The 13,741-nt window shown below is 39.1% G+C and overlaps 2 protein-coding genes across 4 annotated transcripts in view; one reads left to right on the top strand and one right to left on the bottom strand.

Annotated features, from left to right (window-relative positions):
* Positions 1-7,242, bottom strand: part of wu:fc17b08 (ligand-dependent corepressor) — a 33,375-nt gene extending 26,133 nt beyond the window's left edge. For 2 of the 3 annotated variants that reach the window (XR_006844565.1, XR_006844566.1), the window contains exon 1: positions 6,979-7,234. Coding sequence is in view for 1 of the 3 variants with exons in the window: in XM_046402556.1 (XP_046258512.1) it covers positions 6,979-7,075 (97 nt within the window). In the remaining 2 variants the exon portion in view is untranslated. Of the gene's footprint in view, positions 1-6,978 lie in introns of all 3 variants that reach the window. The other variant, XM_046402556.1, reaches the window with a different exon arrangement.
* Positions 7,243-9,720: 2,478 nt separating this feature from the next.
* Positions 9,721-13,495, top strand: morn4 (MORN repeat containing 4). Its single transcript, XM_046402103.1, has 5 exons — positions 9,721-9,848; positions 10,967-11,040; positions 12,641-12,755; positions 12,848-12,957; positions 13,052-13,495. Exons 1-5 carry the CDS (start codon positions 9,742-9,744, stop codon positions 13,198-13,200), a joined length of 555 nt encoding a protein of 184 aa, XP_046258059.1. The 5' UTR covers positions 9,721-9,741; the 3' UTR covers positions 13,201-13,495.
* The last annotated feature ends 246 nt before the right edge of the window (positions 13,496-13,741 follow it).

Below are 13,741 nucleotides of genomic sequence, written 5' to 3'. Positions count from 1 at the left end.
CGGCTTAATTCTCACAGAAGTATGCCGAAATGAAAAATGAAATAGCATACCAAGAGTCTTTGCTGAAATAAAAAATGAAATCAACTTTGCTATGGAGATAAGAGCAGCATTTTTAGTGTTCAAAATAAAATATCACCTTTTAAACATGAAATGGGGAACAATAACATTAAAAAAAAGCACTGTCCTGTTCGTGTATTGCTGAATCTGACGACACACCTGAAACTGGCCCATTTTAAATAAGAAATGACAATGGTCTAAGGGCTTGGCTAGAGGTAAGTTAACAAATAACTTTATGATTATGCTCATGCAGGTGAGAAACCTGTTGTATATTGGGTTATCAGGATAGCTTTCAACCAAGCTTTTTCCCTAAAGGAAACCTGTCGACAGGAGAGAAATTCCTCTTGGCCAAGTGAGATTTTTTAGACAGCCTAAATTTAGATTTAGGTTACATCTGATTTTGCAGGTGCTGTTATATTCAACATAACACAATATAAATTCTGATGAAATGGATTGAAGAATTTTCAAATTCAGGAAAATTCTGTGTTTTCTGGGGCCAGGTATTTGTAAAACTGAAGACATTTCAAGACTCTGTGAGGACCTTGACGAGTACACTGTGTTCACGAAAGTGCCCATTTCGCTGCAATGTACAGTAATTTTCAGTTCTATTTATTGTATGACCAATCATATAAATGACTAGAGAAGTAATCAAATCTTAACACTGAAATTAAAATTTTACTTCTCTGCGCAAGATTGCAAAAATAAAAGCAGCAATGTTTGGAACTGTAACTTGATAAACTACTTTCATGCCCAAATTCACAGAGAGGGTTTAGTGAAAACATTGTTAAGACTGCAATGAGGGAGCTCATCATTCCAGAAAGAGAAATAACTTAATCTCTGGATCAGTTACCATAGTAACATACTCTGTGAGCCTAAACTGGTCACTGGCAGGTTTTCTTCAGTAAACTCTTGAATTTGTCTCTGGCTCCTCCTCTTCTGCTGAGCCTGAAGCAGTTGTCTAAGACACTGATTCATTTCCTCATTCATTCAGCTGATATCAAAGCGCATATCGGAAGCAATTCATATGGCGAGGCGTACATATTTGGGAATATAAATTACACTCAAAATAGGAGTGTAGGAAGGTGGAGAGTCTGCAAACGTAACTGTAGAAAAACAATAATTACACTTAATGAATAGTGTAGCAGCAACCAGATGACCTGATGAACAAAACATTCACAAAGCCTAACATTTGTGCCGAATTATTTACATATTATGTGTACTGTTAACATGATATCAACATTTACTATTTTTAATATCACAATTATTATCAGTACTGGGATATCATGTTCAGTTATTTAGTTTTTTATAAGAAAGGCTCTAACGACTTTGTAAATCTCCAGAGTTTATCCAAAGCAAATATGAAGTGATGAATGCTCTGCTACCACTTCATATGGATGCTGCTTTGTTGCACCTGTCCACAAGTAACATTCATAAATTAGTTTATGTATTTTATATATTTATACATTTCAAGACACCTGTATAAAGTAAGAGGGCGCTGAACATGAGTCCCTTCTATGTCTATATCTACCCACATTTAAATTCTGCATTTTCACACTGTGATTTACATTACAAATGTTTATAGAATGCAAATATTTGGACTCATCATGAAACTGCAATGCTCTTTCCATTGGATGACCCACCCTTCTCTCTCTCACTCTAGTGCCGAGGGTGTACAGTGCTGCATCAACCCCCACTCTGCCCATCCCCCACTGTAGCTACTGTACACATGCTATCTCAGAAGGAGTGACCACAAGCTCTCAGAACAGGAGGTTTCCTAAGCTGAAGTCAGTGCACAGCCAAAATAAACCTTGCTAAATCTGGCATCTTCAGCTACAGGCTTTGGAAATGCTAGATAAATTGAACATTAATATATTATCACGTTTTAAAATCACAAAAATGTTCAGATTGTGTGCTCATGAATGCAATTTTGTATGAAGAGGGTCACTGATATCCCTGAGCAATGCTCTATGAAGATGCAAGATATGGCTGGGGGCTGAGGATGAGTGCAGAGATGACAAAGTTGAACAAATTAGTCGAGCTAGAGTACATGACTATTTTCATCCCAAGCCAGCCCATCACAGAGACCAAACGTAATGCCTGACAATCTAAAAATCATTTACTGTTGCCTTCTATGCCAGCCATAAAAAAGGAACTCACTGTGGGTCAACAGACTTAGACATTACATGGTCATGAGTAAAACAGTGCTTGGAATGTCATTTGGCAAGTACACACTGTGTTCATTACAAGCAATATACAGTAGTTGGATCAGGCTATGCAGTGGGCAATGAGATGGCAGCTTTGAGCAACATCTAAAGCAGGGGAAAAAAACACTCCATGAATACTTAACATGATATGATGCAAACTGACAGTCAAATGGTGTAATGCTGCACAAAGCATAACTTTGAATAACAAATATGAGACCACCATGATTTTAAGAACATCTGGAAAAAAAAAGGGAGCATGCATGCACATGTATGCCCAAGCACCAGACACACAGAGACAAACAGTCAAAGACAGTACACTTTATATGAAAGCATTAAAGTTGTGAACAAACCAAAATGTAGGCCAAAAGCCCATCAGAGGAGGCATGCTGGAGCACAAAATGGGCCATGCTTAAGTTTAAATTATAAACAAGACAATCTGCCTGATGTCAATATTTGCTTGTTGTTTGTTTGAAGAAATCCTTTAATCATGCCAAATACAAGCATGAATAGCTGACATTCCAGGCGTTTTCAAATGTTAACTATTGCTGTTCCAGTCCAAATTTGCCCAAATCAAGACACAACACATTTTCAACCACACGGTTTGCATCTGGGGGCTGATGGACCATGAACACATGTATAAGCAAACATACAGACAATTGTTGCTGCTGTTCTATGGGACAATTGCCCTTGTCTCTGCCCTGCAGTTTTCCTGCTCACATTAAATACACAAAGACAAAATGTCCATTTCAGCATCAGCAGGGTGATGGCAGCGGCATGCAGCCCAAAAAGCCAAACAAAAGTGTGTCCTTGTTGTCATGGACAGAATATGCCATTCTGCAGCCAGCAGAGTGATGCCGTTGTCATGTACTCTGCAGCTTTACAATTATAGCCCAAACACAAGGCACATTTGTCAATCATAAAGGGAGAACCAGCTAACTGAGCAGTCCTAGGTCTGGACAAGCTACTAGTCAGAAAGCTATTATTCTCTCTTTTGTTTTCAGTGATGGCACACAGCCCACCTAGTATTGTGGCCTCTGAGCTAGAATAACTTTGTTCTGAATCAGACCACACATATCACTAACCTACATCATTAATAAAACTGACAGTCCACACTAAGAACACCATGAAAAACAGGCTACAACACATATCAGCAATCATCTTTGCAGCTATAGCCTTACTATTACGACAAAAAATGGGATATTCATTTAAACATCACGCCTAAAACCTCAAAACAACATCTTGTTTTGCTGCGCTTGCTTTCCACTTATGACATTAGCATCTGCTCTGCCCAAAGTAGGAGCAAACAGGAGCAAAGCATTTTTAACACAACACCGCAAAACTCCTAAATGACAGGAACATTTATTAGACTCTCTGAGTTTCAGTGAGTTTAGTGTCAACTATTGCTTTAACTTGTCAAAATTTTTGTGTACACACATAAGGACGTGCCTTGTGCATACTTTAGACTTTTTTTTGGGAAGCACGCAGTTTCAATACAATGTGTAAAATAAGGAGTTAAATCAGTGAAAATCACTGCGCAAACACATCACATAAAAGGTGGCATAAATACCAACCATGAAACTTAAAACATAAGCCCAGAGTGGCACTTGAACTAAACTACACTAAAAAGGTGCATTAATGTTTTGCTTCAGTAAAAACAGTTTCTTTTCCTTTTACTGCAAACATATATGGTGGCACGTCAGCGCATGTCTTGAAGGGCTGCTAAAGTATTCTAAGTATTCTAAGCCACCACATTTCTGAGTTTACAGCTCAGAAATTTTAATTTTTCTCATATCAAATATAAAGAAAGCCCCCAAAGCTTCATCTGCCCATCACTAACATACATTACACATTTCAATAAGACCCATACATAGCAGCTACATTCAGTGAGATTGATTTAATGTGACATTTTGAGAACAGCATTGTCAGTAGTGTTCTAGGTTTTAAATGAGTTTTTGTGTCATGCAGTTTAAATGCCGTTTCAAACGCTGTTCTACATTCTGCCAAAAATCATGAGGGAAAACACTGCACACAAGCATGCTTAGACATTTAAATTGTAGAATATACTAAAATATCATATGGACCCTTAACAAAAACACAGAATGCTAAATTTATCTAAAGGCATATAGATTTTTTCACCCTCATGTTTCAAGTCATAATACTGAAATGGACACTTAAGAATATGCTGATTGTTCAAGATTCAATTGTACAAGAAATTTGTTCCATAGTTCCTTGTGAGAGTGATAGAAGTGAATACAAATTATTATTAAACCAGTGAAAAAAATAACATAAGCTAATTCAATAGTAAACATCAGGGTCACAACAAGCAACTCTCTGCTCCTCACTTGTATGATCAGCCTGTGTTTAAGGGTGCGCTGTCCACATTGGCTGTTGCTATGTTACTGAGTCACAAAAAGGGTGTTGGCAAGGCATGGATTTAAAAATGGTCTGTCCCTCTTCTTCAAGCCCTAAACTTGTAAAACTGTTAATGTGCATGTATATTATCTATCAATATGTGTAAAACAGAATCAGGAAGTAAAACAGGAAATGCATTATAATGCATAGTGCCCATTAGGAACTACATTTTATCAATAAGGTGTTGCAGAAAAAGGCATTGTCAAAAACAGAAATGCCTGCAATCCTAAAGCAGTAATGTCAAATTGTTTTACAATTTCATTACTTCACTTGAAGCAAAGTACAAAGATGAAAAATCTATGTATTTGCACACTGCTATTCACAAGTCATATACTGCTGTTGATGTTGTGCACTGATATTCTGAGTCTAAACTAATTTGCACCGAATGACTTTCTATCAGCTTAAGCTGTACAGGTATTACACACTTATGTTTGTGCTTGACGAAAGCACAAGAATACATCACACTGGAACAATGAATGTCTGTACCACATTTTATGGCAATCTAACAAGTAGGTATTGAAATATTTCAATAAATAGGTGAAAAAATCTGATGCTAGAGTATCATCACAGTCATTAAAATATAGCTTCTAACAACCTTTAATATCTTTAGCAAATTTCCTTCAATAGTTCAGAAATTTCCATTCTGAAGCACAAATGCCAACATGGAAGAGTTAGAGCACGTGTCAAACTCAAGATCTGCATGTTGACATTTAGTCCAACATCCCAAGAGCTCGCAAAAAATATAAAGTGTACCCATCCAATGCTGTACTGTGTTACACAAGCACAATGTCCAAAAATTACATGTCCCAGAATGCATTCTGATTTTGCAGTCTGCACACCGAAGATGTCTATTTTCTACATGTCCATATACCTTAGATGGTGTCTCAATATCACATAGGAAAGGTACCCAATTTATGGCCGCACTTTCATACCAAACACAGGCCCAATCTAACCACAGCCACCGAGAGAAGCAACAAAACAAAAAGTGGAATATGTTCACAAGGGTTATACATGCTGCAGCAGAGAAAGCCAGCTTTATTGTGGCTGAAGAAAGAAAGAGTGTTTCTCAGAAGGTGCATTTTTGAGGCAGTGTATGCTGAAGGTATGTGAACAGCTGTACACCCGAGTTTCTGCATGCCACTATTTTTCTAGATTTCTAAACCATGCTTTTGGAGCTAGTTATTAATAATGAAGTTATTACTAAAACAAAAATACTAGAATCCAGGGTCAATATATGATATATATAAATATAATATATATATAATATATATATATAAACAAAACAAAACCAAACAAAACACGGTAGATACTCTGAGGCAACTAAAATACTGACGTAGCCTAGGATGAAATGTTTATCACACTACAATATAGGAAAAGTCAGGTGATCATCATTTGGGAACAACGAATATCTGTAAAAATTTGACTAATTGCCCTTGAGATATTTCACGGGGTAAGTGAAAACTTTAATCCAGAGGAAGACATTTTAATTTGCACAAAATGGTAGGCAAACAGACAGACTGACCATAAAACCATACAACTAGCAATGCTAAAAAATTGTCCTGCCCAAGCCCTTATCGTTGGCTATTTCCTCTCTGCAAGCTCCTAGTATCGATACTGCTTTAGTTATACTATCACAAAATTACAGCTTAGCTACAACTCCGACCAGCTCAGATGCATAAAACCAAAAACTTTACACACTACAGTAAACAATGCTGTTTTTAAATTGCTGATTTTAAAGGGGCCTGAGAAACTAACGACAGACAAGAAAGTGAAAACGACACCAGCAGTGGGGTCTCAGCCACTTCCTCAATGCAGTAATGCACGCCCGCAGGATTTGAGAGGAGCAAGAAAGCTAAATGTTAAATGAAAGCATCCACCAGGGCCATTTGTCGCCCTCCCCCCATTCAAAATACAGTATCATCACACGGGCACGCGCATTGTAGCAAACGGGGTCTTTTAGCCGACGCAACGCTGAGAGACACTCCCTTTAAAACTAGAACGGTGCCCTTTAAACAAACTAACATTGCGCCAGTATCGTTAGATAACTAAAGTCTACAGTTAGAATTTACGAGCAATAAAACCAGTAAGCAAACCCAGGAAGTAACGAAACAGTGCAACAAATTGCGATACTGAACTAACTGCTCAGGCTGGCTGCCGTGAGAAGGAAACAGTTGAGGACAAAAAAGTCGCTCGGAGATGCCCCGAGTGAGTCCAGTAATAGATGGTTATTTACATCAATAACGGCCACAGTGCGGCGAAATTCACCCTGTGAAATTGTACATTATGTAACTGGCATTATCCTTACCTACACAGTGAATGAGTTTGTGTCGCCACGAGTCAAGTTCCTGCCGAAAGCCGCGCCTGTCGATTGTGCATTGCTGCCTTTTACACTGACTCGCCATTTTCTATCGTTCTTGTCTGGCGGGCACCAGCACGGGAAGAGGAAGCGCTCTGCTGCGTGAACGCGCGCGCCTCTGTGTCGAAGAGGAAATCACTCCAGAGGGAAGCGTTCACAGCTTTCAGTAACAGCGACCAGCCAAACAAGATATTCCGATTTTATCAGTATGTCCGCGACTGAGCAAATAAATGTACAAATACTTGATCTGTTACATTTAGTCCACCAAAGTAAACAAAAACACTATTTTCCCTTAAAATAAAAGATAATCTGTGGTTTACCTTGATACCTTTTGCAGTTTATATCAAATCAAATATGGCCGAAGTATTTTTCAGTTAAAGGTAACTGCGGTTCATAGGGTGGCTTGACCTAAAACTGGATTACAGTCCCATGACACCAGGCCCTCATGGCCCAAGGTTCACTATGTAGTAAATAGTGTGTGGTTATTTCATGAATTTACCCGATTGTTTATGCTTGGTTCCGGAAATAGCAATGTTGGTCCACCATTTTGGTCCAGAAATCAGTAACTTGATGGATTGTCATTCAGTTTTGTTTGACATTTGCAGTCCCCAGATGATGAAGGCTACTGACTTTGGTGATCTTCTGACTTTTCCTCTGGTGCCACCACCAATATTTTTGTTTTTTATTGAAATATTATTGCAATTCCAATTTAAATTTTCATGACATTTTGTACAGATGTTCATGGTGTCCAGAATTTCCAAATGGCTTTGGTGAGTCCCTGACATTTCCTTTAGTGCCACCACAAGTATGCTGTGACATTTTTGTTTTGTTGTTTAAATGTCTCAACAATTGTTGAATAAATTGATGTGAAATTCATACTTATTCATGTTCCCTGTAGGGTGAATTGTTATCACTTTGATCCCCTGACTATTCAACTAGCACCGTAACCTGGTCGGAACTTAATTTTGCCCAAAACTCATGTTTATGACTAACTAGCTAATGACCCTCCCATAAGACTGGGCAGTACTTTGTGTTTACTGCTAACTTGAAAAGTGCAGCATGCTAAGTCACTAAACTTACATGAAGATGATGTGAACATGGTGAACTACACCACTACCTGGAGTTGTACAGGAAATGACAGGGAAAAGATCACTACCCCATCTTCATCAATGGAAATATAGTCATAATGGAACAATGGGACAGTTGCCTGTTTACACCCATAAACAGTTTACATTAAGAATATTATGCAATACAGCACAAAACATATCTGGGCATCTAAGTCTTCTTTATCCCAGGGTGCACTTATTGAGTTTATTTGTGGCAAGGTACATCAATACATTTACTTTATCTGAAGACAAGGTCATTTGGAACAACCAACAGATTATGTTATTGCTTTTCCAATCTATAATACAGTGTTACAGTGCATGGTACGGTTGTCTGTCTATTCAGCTTGAAGCTTGACTGTTTAGATACGTATCTGCTCAAGTTTTCAAGCTGCATACTGAAAATATGTTGTCTCCAGCAGGCAATATTACATATAAACTTGCTCAAATTTTATCTGAACTATATCATCTTTTGTCAACAAACAGAAGGATTTAGAGTTCACCAATTGAACAGAATGTGGAACTCGCTTGTTCTTCAGTTTGTCAAACAATCAGAGTTTGGGCTTAAGGTGGGCTGCAGTGTTTCTAAGCATGAACTGTTTGATTAAATTGATGCATTGCAGCCCTTACTTGTTATGTCACATGTAAAATAAGTTGGAATATTTGTTTTGATTTTAGATAAATTATGTGTTTAGTTATTTATGTGAAAGACTGTTCCGTTCTGATAATGAAATGAAATAAAATCGAATCAAATGCACATTACTACTGCTGTGAACACCTCCATACTACAGTTTTAGAGCATTGTTAGTGGGAGCCTGAGAACAAGAATTTCATTGGCAATGACTGTACTGTTGAGCCAAATGTCAAATAAAGGACTTAACATTATAACTGCTCTAGATTCTCAGTCTTATTATCTAAAGGGTTGTAGATAGGCCTTACAGCGTTATGTGTAATTTATTAATAAATAAGTTTGGTAACAAGGAGTTGATAGAGGCCCACAGCTCCTCCTCCTAGGAGGTTAATCTGGCTCTTCCCCCTATCAAAAATTATGGGGCTCCTCTAGTAAATATTGCAGGATTGCTTTTTATATTCATGATCATTTAATGCTTTAATTATTAGTTTCTGTGATTTATTTGAATATTAACATATATAATATATAATGTAGCCCAGACTACAGCCAGTTAAACTGCAGGCTTCTTTTTCACCTGCAGCGTTGAGTGCTTCCAACAGTTTCACAAAATGCCTAAGAACCTTTTATAAAATATGTCTGCCACAGTCTCTGAGCTGCAGCACACAGGCCAATCAGAGAAAGTTTTCAGTGAGAGTCAGTAACAGTCATGCAATGAAACAGCGCGGCGATCAGACTGCAATGATGCTGTTGTAGTGCTGCCTTCATGTGCTGTCGGAAAAGAATAAGGTGATATAATTTTATTATATAGTGAGACTAATTTGGCAGTTTTCAAGACGATACAGTAACACAACCATTATTCTAGTTCTAAAAGAAACCAATAGTGACATTTTTCGTTTGTCAACAACCTAGCGGGCCTGAAGCTTATGTGAGCATCTATTAAGACTCTCGAGTTTAGATGTTAGAGTTTACGAGGTGCACATGAATGCAGCATATACGTCTTTCAGCCGGTGTTTTCATATTTTTAACGCCCCTCCGGTCTCGTGCGGTGGTTTCCATGCTCCAGAGACGACAAACGTAGCGTACAGGTAAATGATAACATTAAAAGACGTTGTCGATTTCCGCTTGTAGTTGTAACGGCCATAGTTTACGCACGCTTATCAATGAAAGCGATAGTCTATTCAGTAACATCTATGTCAATTCTGCACTGATCGAAACATATCGACAGCCGAAATTGGTTATTTAGGCTACTGTAAGGAATGTCTCTGTCTTAGTGTGAGCTGATCGATCTATCGATTTATTCAGTGACGGCCGAGTGAGTAAAACTACACCTGACTGCCATTCTGTAGCCACAACACTGTCATTTGGTTGGGAGCCAGATAGCTAATAAACAATATTCCTGAAGTGGTCGCCGCGACCTAAGCTGTTTTATTTATATTTGCAGTCAATGCTACAGTCACGTTTTCCTGGCCATGGCTTTACAGAAAGTGTTTCACTCATGTGCGGTTTTAAGCTGGGTTTACACCAGAATCACCAGCTCCAAGGCCACTTAGATGGGCCTTAAACTGACTAACTACTAAGCAGTGTTTAGTAGTACTAACTACTTGACATAAAGGATCTGGTGTAACACCTTTTCATAGTCTACTTTGATCCAAGCCATACTTTCAACTACAGTGACATGCATTTACAGGCTTGTAACAAGCCTTCTTCCCACAACAATTTTTACAACAACTTTGCATTGTTAATTCTGTTCCAGCAGAGTTAATAAAGAAATCAAATACTGATTACATAATGCTGCGTGATACTGAGTGTAACACATCGAATTTTAAAGGTCACAAGAAGCTTGGAATTGCTGCTTTCATGTCCACTGTAACACAAACAGCCAACTTGACTTGAGAGTTACACGAACAAATGAGTAGTCGTGCATACCCGGACACATCTCCACAGCGCTGTGCCAGTGCAAACAATGTCAGCAACTTATACATTACATATAGCATATATGTCATAAAGAAACAATTACAAGTGAAGAGGGAAAACTTGTTTCCCTCCACAGTGAGGTCAGAGGTCATGATCAGCTGAGGAACAGCGACTCAGAGCTGGGAGAAAATCTCAGACTCTCATCTCGCTCTGAAGTGCTTATTTTAAACATAAACTACCGGTCACCAATAAAGATGTGTTACTGAGTGCGTTTATGTGTTGAAAACAGGAGTGACATGACTCTGACCAGAGGATCTTTCACCTATGCCAGTGGGGAAGAGTATCACGGAGAGTGGAAAGAAGGCAAGTCAGTCATACTTCTCTGTTTTAAGTAAAGTTTGTGTTCACTCATATCTTTCTGTATACTGTGCATTTAGTAAAACTGTCTCTCCAAGGTATTATTTTGGTAGTTATAATAGTGACACCCTGATAGATTAGGAAAATGTGTTTGGATTTGAACAGTAAACTGCTCTAACTGTTCTGGTATGCAGGAAACACCAATGCGAAGACTGAATTCATTACATATTTGCTCACAAAATATGAATTTGGTAATCTTTTTAACAAATCACTATACTATATAATAATACCTTGCTTTTTGGAATCAGAGTTGTAATGTTAATAGTTAGCTTGTGAACGTTATTTTGTCATGCACCCGTAGCTTGTTTTAACTTTTCTAAATCTCTTCCGCATGTGCCGAAATTAAGCTTGACGCATACGGTATATTTCGATTATTCAAACTTGGTCTCTTCAAACATGCAGGTAAATTGTGACCAGTGAAGCTATTACTGTGGAGAATGTCTCACAAATTACATGAAAGAGTGCTTGTGATGAGCCTCTAAGTACAACTCGTGTGTTTAGGTAAAGTAACAGCGCTCTCTGTCTATGGATGTGTGCATACTGAAAACTTCAGTATTTCTGTGAAGGTGAAATGTCTTGTCAAATGTCTTGTGATGAGGATGCTTCCACTGCTTTATCTCTCTGCCACATACACTTCAGTGATGGTGACACGCAAGCCAAAGCTATTTAATCAAATCCCAATTAGCTAGCATTGGCAGTCCATGACGGACAGGGCCAGATTTACCAGCTCTGGCTTTGTCAAATCTTTGGGATTAGACTTTGGACCTGTTTGGGAAATCTCAGAGAGTCTTCTGTCAGCTGCCTTTGAGAAAAAAAAATCATTCGAAAATACAAGGAACGAGAACATCTTGCTGATTTTATTTTGTCTTAGCATCAAGTTCGTGCTGATTTTCAGCTACTTTTACCGTCCACTTCATTTTAACTATTCTTTCATCGTTCAAATGCAACTTTACCTGCTTTTCCAGCGTGCCAGTTGTGGTTGTAAGCCACTTGTAGTGGTTCAATTCAGAAACTTGTAGGTGTGTGCCCTCTGGCATGATTATAAGCTTCAGTAGTGGATCATAGGCTGTAGGGGGGGGAAATGCAAATACATTCCTTGACTGTTTTTACAGTCTGGATCCTAAAGTAGAAATCCCTGCTAAAAAATCTGCTGGATTAGAGTGCTGTAATTCCCACCGTGCAAGAGGCAGATGGGACTACTAATTCAGTAGTAAACCTTTAGCTGACAGAGGGGAGGATACTTAAATCCAAGCACGTACTAACTCATGTGACATATGTAGTGGCTCTGCAACACCAAGTGAATATAAAACCCTGAGCCGCATTGCAAGTTCAAATGTCATGCACGGTTGGTTATCTCTTAGAGTGTGTTACACATTATTGTGAATGAGTAATCCATAAGAGGCTAAGTGGTTAGATGAGGCATGTCACCCATATAGATAAAATGTGCATCAGCAACTGGTATCAAGATCTCCCGTCAAGGTCATTGGCCACTGACAGGATTTTTTTGTGGTTCCATTACACGATCTGATGGAGTGCAACTTTCCAGGTCGGAGACATGGTGTTGGCCAGCTCAAATTTCAGGATGGAACCTGCTACAGTGGCCAGTTTGAGAACGGACTCTTCCACGGCTCTGGTGTGCTCTTCTTTACAGATGGGTCAAGGTGTGTGAGCAACAGTAAGACAAGAGGAAAGCATGTTTTGTCCTCAGTCATGAGTTACAATTTGACCCCCTGCTCTCTTCTCACCAAATCAGGTATGAAGGAGAATTTGCACATGGAAAGTTTCAAGGCACGGGAGTCTTCAGCCGATATGATGGCATGAAATTTGAAGGAGAGTTCAAAGATGGACGCGTTGAGGGATATGGTAAGTCTGGTACACCACTGGAACGGTTTTCTGATCGAGATGTCAGTATTCTCTCTCTGTGTTTAGTCATGTTGTCCTGTGTCTGTGCCTCCAGGGCTATTGACTTTCCCAGATGGAGCACACGGTGTCCCACGAAATGAGGGCTTGTTTCAAAACCACAAGCTGCAGAAGAGAGAGAAGTGTCCAGGAGTGGTGCAGCGAGCACAGGCCTCAGCCTCCAGCGCTCGCACTCTGGCACTTTGACTGTCACTGACCCCGGACAGGACATGGTCAGGGTTCCAGCACCTTCCAGGAGGACCTCAGGGATGTGTACTCGTATACTCCCCTCAAGCTCTGCTCTCTGTGTCTTTCTCTCTCTTTTTACCATCACTTTCTTTTTTTTTCCCTTTTTCTGCATCTTCCTTGCTCAGCCTTTACAGTGGCTTGGATTGAACATGCAGTGGACCAAACAAAGACTTTCTGTATGCCTGACTTCAAATGCACAACACCATGAAGCACACCTTTAACTTGACAAGTATAAACACCAAATACTGCTGGTTTTCCTTTGTCCTGTTTCTTGTACCCATGAGCAGTGTCTTACTGTTTTTCTCAAGAATAATTAGCCCTCATACATCAAACAAGTGAGATTGTGAGGCCTCCTCCTGCCATGCTATTGTACACCAGTTACTTTAAAGAGTCTTTTTCTCCTGCATTAGGAGGTGTGAAGAAAGTCTCAATGCCGATTGCCACTAATGAGATAAATTCACCTTTAAAAATGTTGTATCCATTACAACAGAGGAATACT

This window comes from Scatophagus argus, chromosome 10, assembly GCF_020382885.2.
Source record: "Scatophagus argus isolate fScaArg1 chromosome 10, fScaArg1.pri, whole genome shotgun sequence".
Classification (NCBI taxonomy): domain Eukaryota; kingdom Metazoa; phylum Chordata; class Actinopteri; family Scatophagidae; genus Scatophagus; species Scatophagus argus.
Note: the sequence above shows the minus strand (reverse complement) of the source record. Positions and strands in the feature narration are given on the sequence as shown.

Bases quoted from the DNA above. Each gene is read 5' to 3' on its own strand.
- morn4 (XM_046402103.1), top strand. From the start codon at position 9,742: ATGAATGCAGCATATACGTCTTTCAGCCGGTGTTTTCATATTTTTAAC. The intron at 12,756-12,847 runs GTGTGTGAGCAA...TCACCAAATCAG, and splicing joins TTCTTTACAGATGGGTCAAG to GTATGAAGGAGAATTTGCAC. The intron at 12,958-13,051 runs GTAAGTCTGGTA...CTGTGCCTCCAG, and splicing joins TGGACGCGTTGAGGGATATG to GGCTATTGACTTTCCCAGAT.